The 14,859-nt window shown below is 46.5% G+C and overlaps 1 protein-coding gene across 1 annotated transcript in view; it reads right to left on the reverse strand.

Moving 5' to 3' along the window:
- Nucleotides 1-14,859, reverse strand: part of Rpa1 (replication protein A1) — a 48,194-nt gene that overhangs the window by 2,225 nt on the left and 31,110 nt on the right. Inside the window, exons 7-16 of the mRNA XM_021177355.2 lie at nucleotides 13,713-13,845; nucleotides 12,271-12,373; nucleotides 10,790-10,858; nucleotides 10,467-10,659; nucleotides 10,195-10,334; nucleotides 9,799-9,947; nucleotides 7,645-7,777; nucleotides 4,705-4,881; nucleotides 3,677-3,784; nucleotides 74-160 (exon numbers count right to left, since the gene is read on the reverse strand). Coding sequence (XP_021033014.1) covers nucleotides 74-160; nucleotides 3,677-3,784; nucleotides 4,705-4,881; nucleotides 7,645-7,777; nucleotides 9,799-9,947; nucleotides 10,195-10,334; nucleotides 10,467-10,659; nucleotides 10,790-10,858; nucleotides 12,271-12,373; nucleotides 13,713-13,845 — 1,292 coding nt within the window. The remainder of the gene's footprint in view (nucleotides 1-73; nucleotides 161-3,676; nucleotides 3,785-4,704; nucleotides 4,882-7,644; nucleotides 7,778-9,798; nucleotides 9,948-10,194; nucleotides 10,335-10,466; nucleotides 10,660-10,789; nucleotides 10,859-12,270; nucleotides 12,374-13,712; nucleotides 13,846-14,859) is intronic.

Here is a 14,859-nt window from a genome sequence, read left to right on the forward strand (position 1 = left end):
TAACTGAGCTGAAATGCCGCTGGGTACAACAAACAGCAACTTCCCAGCCCTCGGCCCCAGGAACCTTACTTACATTGTAGGTCTCCAGCTTGACCCTGATCCTGAACGTAAATGACCGGAAGTTGGCATTCTGGAAAACCTCCTCAAACGCCTGCTCGTTCTGCAAAAGACAACACACGGGAACTACTGGTAAACGCCCATTAGACTGCTGAAGAGACTGAGAAATTGTCATCCTGAAGGGTTGAAATCACTGAGGAATGACTAATGGGTGTTGTCTTATCATACAAAACTGTTTAAGGAGAATTTTATTAAAAAACAAAACTCCTTCTGGAGGAGCACTGTGCTCCCTTCAGCATTCACTACTGTGCCTGGGAACCACCGCCAGCAGACACCCATTTCAAGGATAATCAAGCTTGTTATGTAACATGGCTGTTTACACAGACACCACGCACACCTCCTGTATGCTGGGCATCACCTCTAGCTTATTTATAAAACCAAACGTAAGTGCCATGTGAGCGTTACAGGGCCTGGCCAGTGAACAGCGATGGGAGAAATAACCCACACACGGCCAGTAATAGGCAACCCACTCCCCAGACACTTCTAACCTCAGCTGGTGACTTGTGGGTACTGAGAACGGACTTGACTAAATTCACAGAAGCAGAGCCCTGTGCCAGTGCCAGGGAACAGAGGACGCTGCTCAATGGGCAGAGCTTCAGGGCAGGAAGAGATGGAAAGTGGAGCTAGGGTCTGATGACATGAATATGGCTAATGCCAGTGTGTGTATGTATATGTGTGTATGTATATATCCAAAATGGTTACAAAAATCCTATACAATGGCTATGTTTATGTGTCTTTTACCACAAATAAAAAATTTTAAGTAATCTTAGGAACACATTTCTAAAATTTGGAATACTTGTTGGGGAAGCTATCTGAGCCCCAGCATGAATCAGGAAATGGGTGGGAGAGGCGGGAGAGATGGCTTAGTGGTTAACACACACATGGTGGCCCTTTCCTGGCACCAACTAGGTCACTCACAACCACCTGGAATCCCAGTTCCAGGATCTGACAGCCTCTCCTGGCCTCTTCAGGCCCCAGGCAGGAAAGCGGCCCCACATACCTGCAGGTAAAACATTTGTACCGAAATTAAATAAAAACGGAGCAGAAGCTGGGCCTGGAGGTCCAAGCCTTTAACTCCAGCACTGGGAAGTAGGTGGATATTTTTTTTTTTTTGGTTTTTTCGAGACAGGGTTTCTCTGTATAGCCCTGGCTGTCCTGGAACTCACTTTGTAGACCAGGCTGGCCTCGAACTCAGAAATCCACCTGCCTCTGCCTCTCGAGTGCTGGGATTAAAGGCGTGCGCCACCACGCCTGGCTTGTAGGTGGATATTTTGTGAGTTCCAGGTCTACATAGTAAAAACTTGTTGCCAAGTAAAACAAAACAAAAAGTTAAAAACAAAAACTTCCACTAAAATAATTGGAAAAGGCCAGGGAAAGCCACACTCAACGGCGCAAGTGTGCGACCACAGTATTCTGTAGATAAGGCAAGAGGATCACAGCAAGACAGAGGCCGGCCTCGGCCACACAGGCTGGTCAGGGCTACAGTGTGAGACCCCGGCCTCAAAACAAAACAAAAAGAAAAGCGTTCACATTATCATATACTCAAGGCCACAAACACCTTCTTCCCAATCCTTGAATGCTTTTGGATTTGGTTACTTTTTTTTGTTTTGTTTTGTTTTTTTGAGACAGGGTTTCTCTGGGTAGCACTGGCTGTCTTGGAACTCACTTTGTAGACCAGGCTGGCCTCGAACTCAGAAATCCGCCTGCCTCTGCCTCCCAAGTGCTGGGATTAAAGGCGTGCACCACTACACCCGGCCTGGTTACTTTTTTTTTCTTTTTTTGGTAATTTTTTGTTTGCTTTTCAAGACAGGGTTTCTCTGTGTAGCCCTGGCTATCCTGGAACTCACTCTGTAGACCAGGCTGGCCTCTAACTCACAGAGATGTAACTTTTTTTCAAAGCTGGATTTTGATTTGGGGGTGTGTGGGTGATACCACTGGGACACTTGGGCCCGAAACCAAACCAAAGAAAAAATACCAAAAAAAGTATGAACTTCAACTATATATAAAACTAACAGTTCATATAAGCTAAGTAGCCTGCAGGTAGATGGTTATGGAAACAGCTTTATCATACAGCCTTCTTTCAGTAGATGCCATTTGAGAAAAAAACAAAACAAAATAAAACATTCTTTGTATTTTCAACATGTAAACGAAAATATGTTAAATCTTAAAAAAACCTTAAAGCAGACGCCACTGCTCTTTGGGGTCAGGGAAGCATGGCTGCAGGCCCCCAGAGCAGCACAGTCCCTGAGGGAAGCCTTGTGTGTCCTCACCAGCACCAAGAACAGCCAACTATAATAAGCTCATAAAAAAATCCTGAAAGGCTGCCCAAGCCTGAAAATCTGATATGAAAACAGAGGGCCAGGCAAGACAGATAAAAGGCAAACTGTACTTTAAAAGTCAATTCCAGCTATCTGTGTGGAAGGACTTCTCGGACTGACTATCTGCTAAGACCTCGTGGGTGATTTAAACAGCGTGGAGGGCAGAAAAAGAAAGGAAAGTGCAGGAAACAATGGCAAAAGCTCCTCCTCCGTGGCCTCTGCATGCATCCAAGCGATATGGAGGGATGGAGGGAAGGACACTGTATGCAGGTACCAATCCCCATGGCCGAGAAAACACGGCTTTTACTAACTAGTCTATTTTTTATTTTTTACCTTAGCTAGTATCTTTCTTATGTTTGGCATAATTGCTACTCTGCATTAAATAAATCTAGTGTATAAGAAGGCAAATGAGTAAAGGTGAAGTTAGTTATTTAATGTTTGTTTGTTTTGACTGTGTGGTGTGCATGCCAGGCGCATACGTGGAGGTCAGAGGCCAACCTCATGGAGCAGGTCCTCTCCTTCCACCGCCCCAGGGGTCGCAGGGGTTGCAGGGGTCCCAGGGATGGAACTCTGGTGGTCAGATTTACTTGGCAAGGGCTTCACTCACTGAGGCCCCCCAAGGGTCCCAATTCATCTGTTTACTGTAACGTATATATTTTTGAGACAGGATCTGGCTATGCAGTCCAGGCTAGCTTTGAACTCACTGTGGACACTAGCTGGCCTGGAGGTCTGAGTGAACCTCCTGCTTCCACCCAAGTGCTGGGACAACAGACAGCAACCATCAAGGCAAAATGAAGTCTTCCCTTCACACCAAAGTGGCTTCCTATGACCTTCACCTGACAACCCCAAACAGCAAGTGCCCGGATATGCACTTGCGTTTCTTTTTTTTACTTCAAGCTTTGACTCCACTTTCCTAAAAGGTGTTTAGAAGGCTGAAGCACACCCAACCTGTGAGCCACTTCAGGAGACACCCCGTAGCTCCAGAGTGACCGGAAGTACACCAGCTCTGACGTAAAACAAACAAACAAACAAAAAACAGCGATGCGGATGGGGCAAAGGTGGCTTGTGCTTCTGTGCAATGCACTGTATTCCCTGACGCATCACCTCACACCAGATACATACAGAACAGACAAAGGTAAGTTCTCACTCAGTGCACGCATCCACCACACCCAAAGCAAGCATTCAACAGCTCAGTGGCATAAGGCGAGCACTATCAAAGCGCAGACAAACACAAAGCCAACCTTCTCTTTGAGTTCCCCAAGGTACATAGTGTTCTGTCCAAGGATGGCCTCTGCAGACTCCTGGAAACACGTCACCCACTGGTTCTCCTGAAAATCTGCAATATTTGCCTAAAAAACACAACTCTATTATTTCAGTGAATAAATAACACAAGGAAGACACTCCAAGGAGGAGGGAAGATTATCTTTTCCTACTTAAAGTAACTTCCAAGGGAGAAATGACATTGCCGCCACACACAGCCGACTCTTTGGTTAACGGTTCCTCCTTATGAGGAAGTATCCACTTCCGGTCACCCCGTGTTTCACTTTTAGTATGGTATCCAACGAATTACAGGAGCCACTCAATACCTTTATCATAAAGTGGGCTATGTGTTAGGTGATTCTGACCAAGTGTAGTAGGCTACGCAAATGCTCTGAGCACACTTAAGGGAGGCTGGGCCGTGCTAGCCCTGCTATATGCAGGTAATGCTATGCCAGTTTTATGCCACAGGAAGAAGCTTAAAATGTGGTCGAACTCAATCTGCTAGAGGTGTGAGTTTAGACCTTGGGAGATGGGCCAAGTAAACTTCCGTAGATGCAGGAGCATCAGACAGAGCTGTTCCCTCCTGATGCGAAAGGCTTCGCACTGCAAGTTTTTAATGAGCCTCCATGGTAATAGTGGGTTCCTCTCTCTCCTCCTCCTTCTCACCATGCTTGACATCTTTTAGTTTTTTGAGACAGCAAATAACGTAGCCCGATCTGCCCGCATACTTACTGTGCAGCCACAGCTGGCCCTGAACTCCTCCTGTGTCTCCCTTACCCCGTAACAAGTGCTGGGGTTACAGACATATGCTGCCATGTTCAGTGTAAGTGACTGCTGTCCAGCAGGGCAAAGCCTTCCTTATTTACAAAGCAGCAGCAAGCCCTGCAGCCCAGGCGTATCTGTGATTTCCTCACCACAAACCACCAGGGCTCGACCACACCCCCAAGGGTCTCACCCATGACAGTCAGTCCATGAGCATCGTAGGCTTCTCACAGTCCACACTACTTACCGATAAGATCATGCGGTATTTGAAATTGGGAAATTCCCGGTCACACTTCTCACAGCGGTACAACCCATTCTGCTGGTCAATCACTTTCTTATTGCAGTCCTGGGTTGGGCAGGCCTGGTACATACAGTTCTCTTTGCGAAGAAACACCACCGCTGCCACAGTGCTGAAATAGTCCGCCTGCAGGCGAAAAGGAAGACCGCCATCAGCAAGCAACACAGGTCTGGAACAGGTAAACTCAAAGCTGCTCTTCCTTGCAAGTGGTGAGCGCATGTACATTCTAGTTCCCACGCTCAAGAGCGATATGGAGAAATCACTAACCCTGTGGTTTCAGAAATCACACGTGCTACATGCAGAACCCAAAGAGGTAACAAACCAGCACTCATGCACCTCACTTTTTCCTTTTTGGAGACAGAGGCTCACTAGCTAGAACTCACCAGGCTGGCCTCAAACTCAGAAATCCGCCTGCCTCTGCCTCCCAAGCGCTAGGATTAAAGGCGTGTGCCATCAGCGCCTGTCCCAATTCTTTTTATTTATTTATAGTTATTACTTGTTACATATGTGTATCAGTGTGTATGATGTTCATATGTATATGACTGTGTGCAGTGTGCACATGTGTGCAGGTCAGAGGACAGCTCTCAGGAGTCCGTTCTCTCCTCCTACTGTGGCGTTTGGGGAACTCAGGTTCCAAGATAGCAGGAAAAGTGCCTTTAACAGCTGAGTTATCTCGACACTACATGTAATGATTCAGTGTGCATGTAGTGGTTTTGCATGTATTCATATAAGCCACAGCATGCGTGTGCAGGCTAGAAATCAACCTGTGGGAGTCGGTGATCTCCCATCACCATGTGAGTGAGGGAGAGGAACTCAGGCTGTCAGGCTTGGTGGCAGTGCCTTTACTCACTGAGTCCCCTTGCTGGCCAAGCATTATTTACAAGACGGTGATGCCTACCCTTATCTTTAGGGACCAGTAAGTTTTTCCCCGAGACAAAAGCCAGAAAAACCTTTTAGGCCCAATGAGCCATTCAGTCAGTCTCTACTGCCACTCCTCAACCTGTCTGTGGGGCAGGACAACCCACAGACAACCTGAAGACAGAAGGTGAGCCAATAAAATCTTACTGACAGTAACAGCCAGCCAGCTCACAGGCTTGACAGGCAATTCTTGGACTAAATGCGTTTAAGAGAATGCAAAATTACCCACGACTGAGATCTTCTAAATGGAAAAATCTCTGGTTAAGTAAGCCAGCAAGGAGCTAAGTCATGGAAGGGGTCGATGCCCTCTTTGCCTCTGAACTCTGCACAGGTTTTGGTTTATGCTCAATCATGTCAAATAACTACAAAATCCAGATCTAGCCTGAATTCAAAAATAGGCTACCTACCCTGCCCCCAGACCTCCACCCAGGGTCTCACTGTGTAGCCCTGGCTGTTGTAGCGCTCTCTATACAGACCAGCTGTTATCAAATTCAGAGACCCGCTTGCCTCCCAAGTGTTGGGATTAAAGGCATTTGCCACTATGCCTGGCTCTCACTGGTTGTACCAGAGGAGCAAAACAATGTGGCCATTTAAAGAGACGAAGCTAGGTTGGTTTTAACCCTCAGCTTGACAGAACTGAATACATAAGAAGGCTTAGAGGGGGTGGTGGAGAGATGTGTTAGAGGTTAAGAGCTGGTTGCTTAATTTCCCGGCCCCCACAACATCCATAACTGTAGTTCCCGGGGATCCGATGTCCTCTTCTGACCACCTTGGGGACATGCGACTCATTTGGCTCATATGCAGGGTGCCTCGGGCCACTATGCTGGCTCAGGGGTGAAGGTGCTTGCTACCAAGCTGGGTGGACTTGAGTTTGGTCCCTGGGACCCACAAGGAAGAGTTTGACTTCTATACACTGAGGTGGAACATGCATGCTCTACCCTCAAATAAAAACTAACTTAAAATTCAAAGAGGAAGCTGTAGAGAAATAGCTTTTAGGAGGATGCCTAAGGAACTTCTCTGCGTTTTCAGGTGAGATTCAGACTCAAAGACCAATTTAAAAGTCTGAGTGCCATCACGTGTTCTGTATGCCCAGTCCTGGCTGTCTGCTGTCTGTCTTTAGTTTAAGAGAGCAACTGGGTGAGAAGAAACCGAGAGTCTAGCTGATGTTTAATTCTCAAGATGTCCTGTGATAGCATTATAAGTTGCTGTGGATGACAGTGATGGATCGGGCACACAGTGAAATGAGACGGTGAGGAAGAAAACCTATATTGTATACGAGGACAATGACGGAGCAGCGGCGAGTGATATTTCGGGAATACAATAGAAATAAATGATTCAAATATCCAAGAGAACGCAGGTTAGACCAAGGTAGGAAGAGGATCACTGGGCTGGAGAGATGGCTCAGTGGTTAAGAGCACTGACTGCTCTTCTGAAGGTCATGAGTTCAAATCCCAGCAACTACATGGTGGCTCACAACCATCTGTAATAATATCTGAGGCCCTCTTCTGGAGTGTCTGAAGATGGCTACGGTGCACTTACATAAAATAAATAAATAAATAAATAAATAAATCTTTAATTAAAAAAAAAAAAAGGAAGAGGATCACTGAGCACACATTGAAATGGAAGATGCAACTGAAATGAAATACCAGAGCGAGCCAGCCTGTGGCATGGCAGCAGGAATTACAGTCTGTTCAAAACCCAACACGGACCTGAGGTGGGTTCACACTACACTGCAAAGCCTGGTCCTCACCACTTGTGCAATATCCAAGTTCACACCAGTTCTGCCTCTCACCAGAGGCTACATAACGTCCCTCTACACCGGCCGTGACTGGAAAGCAGCAACGTGGTGCCCTGGAGCAGGCCTCTGAGGTCCCAGGTAAGGACACAGCCCTGACCTGGCACTAGGAAACAGGTGTGAAAACTCAAGCCTCTGCCGTTCTCTGGGTGCCTGGAGCGAGGGGTGCAAGGTACCTTGTCTCCCTGGCCCAGGTTCTCGGATTTAGCCTCATGCAAAGTTTTCCAGTTGGTGTTGCTCCCTCCGGCCCCTCCACTCCTGTGGTCAGAGATGGAGACACCATCTAAGGTCTGTCCTTCTGAGTCAAACCTAGGGGAGAAAGAAACAAAGGTACTGCTGACAGGAACTTCACATCCTTCTCAAATGTGCTGTGTGAATGCACCAGCCCCGAGCTGCGCCCCCCTCGGCTCTCACCTGGGTCCCAGCACACCTAGTCCACTCAAGAAATGCAATGCCGTTGTTCCTTCCATCTCGTGTCCTTCCATGCCCCTCACCCTCCACCCGCAAGGTCAGACAAACAGTGTCAAAGTACCACAGACCCTTTCCCCAAACTGGGCTCACACTGACAGCAGCCACGAACAAAGGCAGCAACAGCAAGCCACACTGGCACCCCCCCTCCCCCCAGGCCTCAAGCCTTCACCCCAATCACCAAAATGAACCAGATGAAAAGGGACATTTTTGTTTCATGAGTCTGCCAAAAATGTTTTCATGGGAGAAAATCTTTTAAGCCCAGTCAGTTATAGAACTCAATCAGAAGGCATTATCTGCTGTTAGATATTTGCACATTCTCAGTGAGAATTTGTTTATGGAAATATCAAGGTTACATTCATTTATATGAAATTATTATTAAAATTGATTATACTTCTTGACCATCTCTTGGCTAATCTGAAGGAAGAGGCCAGGGAGAAGGTAGCAAGGACAGGCTAGTGGCAGAGGACAGTGAGCCTGAGATGAAAACACCTCAACTACACAAGTGGTGGTAACTAAAGCTGCCCACACACAGACAATCACCTCCTCATCCTGTCAGGCAAGCAGTCACATCCGTCAGAGGACAAGGTCCATAAATCTGTCTCACCACTACTAGCCGCTCAAGTTTAACTTCACACAGGCATGGGCCACCAAAGACGGCTCATCAGGAGACAGGCAGCCCCTCTTATAGTAAAAGGTCCACTCTCTTAGAGCCAAGATCTAAAGATCGCTAATCCTTGCCTGGGTAGGGGGGGTATACTGAACTTGTAGATCAATGACAGGGTATTTTGTTCGGGGAACAGACATGCCTGTTTGTGATTTCTGTAATCACAGTTACTGACAGTGAAATATGAACACCTTAATGTAGACACACACAATTAACCTGGAGTTGTGCTCAGAGTCTGGGAGAAAAACCAACCAACAAACCAGACCAATGCCATGGCTGTCTCTGGTCAGACTACTACAGAATTCTGTCCTACGATGCAACGCTAGCTATCAGCACAGTTACACAGCCAGACCCACACCACTGAGGATGCCTTAAGTGACAAGACACCCCAGATGGATGCTCTAAGTATTGAATATTGTTATTGGTTTATATCAGACTCAAAACAGAAATGAGGAGCGTGAAATATGAGCTGTTTTTCTTGAGTCCCCTAAACTCTATCTAAGACACAGCTGGAAACCACACATGCCCACCCTGTACTACAGCTATACAATTTCCTTAAGCTTGGACTAGGTAAAGTATTTTCTTTGACCACCTCAATCCTTCTACACAACACCCTCAGGGTGAAGTGCTCTTCCAAGGCAGAGTTTAATGCCTTAAAAAGCTAGATATGGTGTGGAGGTTCTAACAAGCTCTCCTCATCTCCTGAGTGCTTTGGGAATAACAAGGTACAGGCAACAAAGAGTCCATTGTTCTCACTGTGCTTTATCCGAGTCCAGTGACAACACAACAGAAGATGTGACCAGCTCCAGAGACTCAGCAGAGTAAGAAAGTACATTCTACCCCCACATCAGCTGCCCACAGTGCAAACTGAAGATGCTCTCAGCACTGTTCTTCAGCGCGCAGCTGTTAAAGCCTTGCTGTACCTGGCGGGATCAAGGTCAGCACGCAGCACTTAGATTCTAATTGCTTTCTCTGGCTCTCTATGTTCATTAGGGGATCATGGGTTTGTTAGTTTAAGAGGGCTTTCAGGCCACCATCTCAGAAGACATAATGCCTCCAAGAAGTACAGGAACCACTCCACTCAATAGCAAAGGCTTGGCAAAACAGCTTGGCAGCAGTCCACGTGCTGACAGTGTCCAGCTCTTCCCAAAGCCTGAGCACAGATAACCCCTGAGCTGAGTTGCACAAAACCTACCAGCCACGAAGCTTATAGGCCTCTGGGATGTCAGGATTCACAATGACAGTGCTGGATGAGAGGACCGAGAGGCTCCGTCCACCGAAGTCAGAGACTCGGGCTCCTTTGATGGCCATCACGGGCTGCCGAGAGCCGTCAAACTTGTCAGCCTGCAAATCAAACGCACGCAAACGTCACTGACAAGAATATCGTACAGGATGGCTTTATGGAGAAGAGTCAGTCAATGTCTGTGGGCTCAGTAAGACAGACCTCACACTCGGGAAGGAACATTGCACTACGAGAAGCTGCAATAACCGATCATCTCACACAAGCGAAGGTCTTCAAAAACTTACTGGATAGCACAACTCTCTGAGCTAAAGCCCCGCCCACAGGACTCTGCTCAGTGCAAGGACTCACATCTTCTCCCCACAGCGTTGTGGTCACCACCTTCCCTGACATGTCCATCAAATAGATATTTCTCTTAGCAACTTCTCTGTTGTTCGCCTTCACTGTGATTTTAATTGAATCTTCATAGCTCTTGCAGATTCCAATGATGTCTGAAACAAAGAGCTCACATCAAGGCTCCTCTTAAAACACGGCCAGGGACGAAAGGCAAGCATGCTAGTTACGCATCACCCCAAACACTGGAGACAAAAATCACCACTCTTTGCCCTCAACCCTGGACGCACCTACTAGTGCATCTTTAGCCTTGCTCTCTAGGTCACCGATCCCTGTGAAATCAAACTGAACTGTGGGTAAGTGATGGCCATCTTCACAGGGAAGGACAGAAGTCTCATTATTGAAGGTCATCTCATAGTCATTTTTAACAGCTGAGAACTGTTTGTTAGCAATCTTCAGGGTGCCCTTTGAGAAGTAATACACCTGCAAAAGAGGCCAAGTCAGGGCAAGCTACTCAGTCCATCAAAGCCCGCCCCGCAATGCAGCCTTCCAAACTGTGCTCATGGCTCTCACCGCTCAGCCTGTCAGCTCTGACTCAACACTGTCTTCTTACCTTGTTCACTTCAATAATGGGAAAGAACTTGTCCACCTGCTCATTGAAAGCAGTAGCTCTGATTTCACCCTGCAGAAGCAAGGGAGAGCACATTAGAACTGCGCTGCTAGGCCCTCGCTCTCAACAGCGAGAACAGGCCGTTTGGACAGTTAGACAACATCCTTGGAGCAACAGTCCAAGGGTAAAGAGACCCTCACAGGGCTGCAGACATTGCAGAATCCCACACACACAGTTACATTTTCAAGCCATCAGCTCTGGTAAAACAAAAGCAGCTCAGCCACGCGAGCCTACAGTTGTAAGTTAACACATAAAACGAGGGAGCCTCGAGATGATCTGGGAGGCAAAGGTGCTTCCTGTGCAAACCTGGCCACCCTAGTTCAATCCCGGAACCCTCGGGATGGAGAAGACAATCGCCTCACCAAGTTGTTCTCCAGCCTTTGCACACGTGTGCGTGCACACACACTAAAATAATTCTTACATCTTATCAAAACATTTCTAGAAGGAATAGCTTAATATTCCGATAATGAAAACCTAAGGTTCTGGGTCCCGAGTGATGGGCTGGAAGCCCACAGGAAGGCGTGCTGAACTCCAATGATTCAGCAGTCTTCCTCACGCCCGCAACCTAAGGCTTACTTCACAGTCAGGAGCTGGTGCCAAAAATGTTCCAACAAGTCATGCTTTCAAGCTGATTGCACTGTTACTTTTCTGTCAGGCAATATGTTACAGATGGATAAGAAACTTAACTAAATGGCTAAAATCTTACCCAGACAAGCTGCAGGAAATTAGTTTCTGATACTGAATCTGCCATCACAGTTAAGATATCTGCTGTGCTACACCGTGACAAGAGGAAGAAGAGGGGGAGAGAGCCCCAAAGCTTTGCCCTACCCAGCACCATGGCTTATTTTACGTGTGTGGATGTTTTACCAGCATGTATGAGCATCACTTGAGTGTCTGATGCATGAAGTGACCAGGAGAGGTACTGGATCACTGATACTGGAGTCACAGTTGGTTATGCGCTACTCTGTTGGTGCTGAGAATTGAGCCCAGGTCCTCTCAAAGAACAGCGAGTGCTCTTAACTGCTGAGCCTCTCTCTGGCCCCTGCATTTTGCTTTGCCTAGTGAGTATAAAGGATCAGAAGCCCTCCCCGCAGACTAGTTAAAGCTGAGTAGCTGCTGCTCCTTCTGCTGGAGGCAAGCGCCCTGCTCGGCAGGTATCACCCCAGGGCTTCAGCTGTGCCCCTAGCAATGTAATTAGAGCGCTGCAGTCTCTGCAGACGGAGACTATTTACAGTCCACCAATCAGTATTGCTACAGACGCTTCCCTTTAGGAGCATGTTATCTCATGTCTGGCCCTGTGCCCCAGATAGCATCAAAGGTCTCCAACAGAAGGAAAGCCACAATGACCGCCATGCTCCTTGGAGCTGAGCCCCACCCAAGTCCAGGAGGTCAGCAGCTTCCCAAATGGAATGGCACATACTCACGCTTTCATCCACAAGTTCTAGAGAGAAAAGCTTTCCTTCCCCCCGGGAATTACTCCAGGTGCGGATCTGACTTTTGTTGGTGACACGGGCACAAATAGTCCACCTAAAAACCAGACAACATTAGTGTTTGGAGTCTCTCTCACTCGGAATAAAGATAAGCAGGAAATCATCTTCCCGTGGCCTTTCTTCTCTCCTGCAGTCTGTCAATGTTAGCTGTATTTTAATCCAGCTAATTAAAACCCCAAGATGACAAACAGGTTTGACAGTTTACAGAATAAGCAAACAGTAAAATATACCAGGTAGTTTAACACTAACTCAGTCTCCTGTCAAATAAGTAAATCTATAAGCCCTCTTCCTTCCTCAAAAAACATCACCAAGGCAACAATATCCCTTTAATGAAAGGTTCCAAGGGAAAACTGCAGTTATACTAGCAATTATAGTTTGCCACTATTTTCAATTACAGGAGCCGACACAATCACTATCCAATGTCTGTCACATTTCTAATGCATCCCAAGCATAAACACAAGGCTACAAAGCACGGTATTTTTTCATGGGCCACCGAAAGAAAGACCCTCAAATGGTCTGACCTGAGAGAGCGTCTACCATAAAAGGAGTTCCCAGACCCAAAACCCTGGCCTGGCGTCTCTCCTCAAAGTTGATATACTGGTTTCCTTACTTACAATTTGACAGGGGGAATTATCTCCCCTATTTCACCAAGCATTGCAGGATAAATAGGACATAGCTTAAAGAATTCTAGAGGAAAAAAAAAGCCCACTAATGTTCAATGTTTTAATTAATTTTTAATGGGAAAAAGTAATATCAAAGAAATCCATGTCTATGGCATATTAATGTGTTTAATACAAACAGGACAGATTATCTTGGCCAAATTAAACCACGGTAACAAGTTTTGGACCAAAAGTCATCTACTTATATGAGATGAAATGTGAATTAGCATACGTGCGCGTGCAAACATGCAACATACAGTCCTTTTATTCTTTTTTTTTTTCTTCCCCCCTGAAACAGGGTTTCTCTGTATAGCCCTGGCTGTCCTGGAACTCACTTTGTAGACCAGGCTGGCCTCGAACTCAGAAATCCGCCTGCCTCTGCCTCCCGAGTGCTGGGATTAAAGGCGTGCGCCACCACGCCCGGCTCCAGTCCTTTTATTCTTAAGCCTACCAAATAACTCTTTAAGCAGTAAATATTTTTAAGCTCTAAAATTTAAAAAATAGTGAAACCCCTTCAGGCTATGACAGAATGCTGCTTTTGCCATTCTTTCTGATAAAAGTCCCAAAGGGTGTCATAATCTGTATCCTTCTTAGAAAAGCAAGGAGCACATCCTATGAGCTGGTGACCTGAGTTTACACCCAAGTCACACGTGAGCACACAGCAATGTCCTGGACCATTTGTGAGGAGCCCCACGCTGGTCCCGAGCAACAACTCACTTGGACTGGTACGGGGTGAGGCTGGCGATGGGCACCACTTTGGACTGTGTCCCACTTGAAGGCTGCAGCAGGCCAGTTCCGGCAGGTTTTCCAAATGGCTTTGAGGCACCATAAGCCTTAGCTGCAGTGGAACCTATACAAACACACAGGAAAAGGGCAGTCATTCCCGTTTTATTTCTCAAAGTGAAGGTACACGCACCATGGCACGCATCTGGAGGTCAGATGATAATCTCAAAAAATCCAACTTTTGTGAGACAGGTTCTCTTCGTTGTCTTCCCACCACACTTGCCAGGTTAGGGGCACAAGCTCGCAAGGACTGCCTGCTCTCCTAAGGGCACTGCCATCAGAGACACTCTGACTACTACACCTGGCTTTTAGGTGGGTTCTGAGGATTTGAACGCAGATCGTCATGGTTGTATAGGAAATTTTTATTCACCAAGCCAGACAACCGTTTTTTAACTTTTTTAAAAAATGATTTATTTATTTTTATGAGTACAGTGTGGCTGTCTTCATATACACCAGAAGAAGACATCAGATCCCATTAAAGATGGTTGCGAGCCACCATGTGGTTGCTGGGATTTGAACTCAGAACCTTTGGAAGAACAATCAGTGCTCTTAACCGCTGAGCCATCTCTCCAACCCTTATTTAACTTTTAGAAGTTTAAAATTAATTCTCATTGTGAACGTGCCACAGGGAAGCATAACATAAGCAATGTATTTGAAGTGTATATGGGGATGTAGTTATGTGACGGCCAGAGGACAACTCCGTGAAGTTGATTCTTTCCTTTCACTGTGGGTCCTTGGAGCGTCAGCAGGGTCGGCAGGCATTTACCAGCTGAGCTATCTTGTGGGCCACCAAACTTATTTTTAAAAAACTAGAAGTTGGTTAAAGAGAAGGAATTCATGTAATTGAAATAGAAAAGCAGAGTTGAAGAGGGAGGAGAGGAGGAGAGTATGATGTGGTAAGAAAAACCAGCAAAAAAAAAAAAAAAAAAAAAAAACCCTCTACAAGTAGAACTAAACATGTTCCACAGAAAACTATATTAAAGAGAGGTGTCCCAGAAAAGGGTCCTAAAACAAAGCCTAGGAAGTAATCAAAATGATCCCATCCAGACCTGCTACAGAGAAAGCTGGGGGGAGGGAGGGA

Source organism: Mus caroli, chromosome 11 (genome assembly GCF_900094665.2).
Source record: "Mus caroli chromosome 11, CAROLI_EIJ_v1.1, whole genome shotgun sequence".
Taxonomy (NCBI): domain Eukaryota; kingdom Metazoa; phylum Chordata; class Mammalia; order Rodentia; family Muridae; genus Mus; species Mus caroli.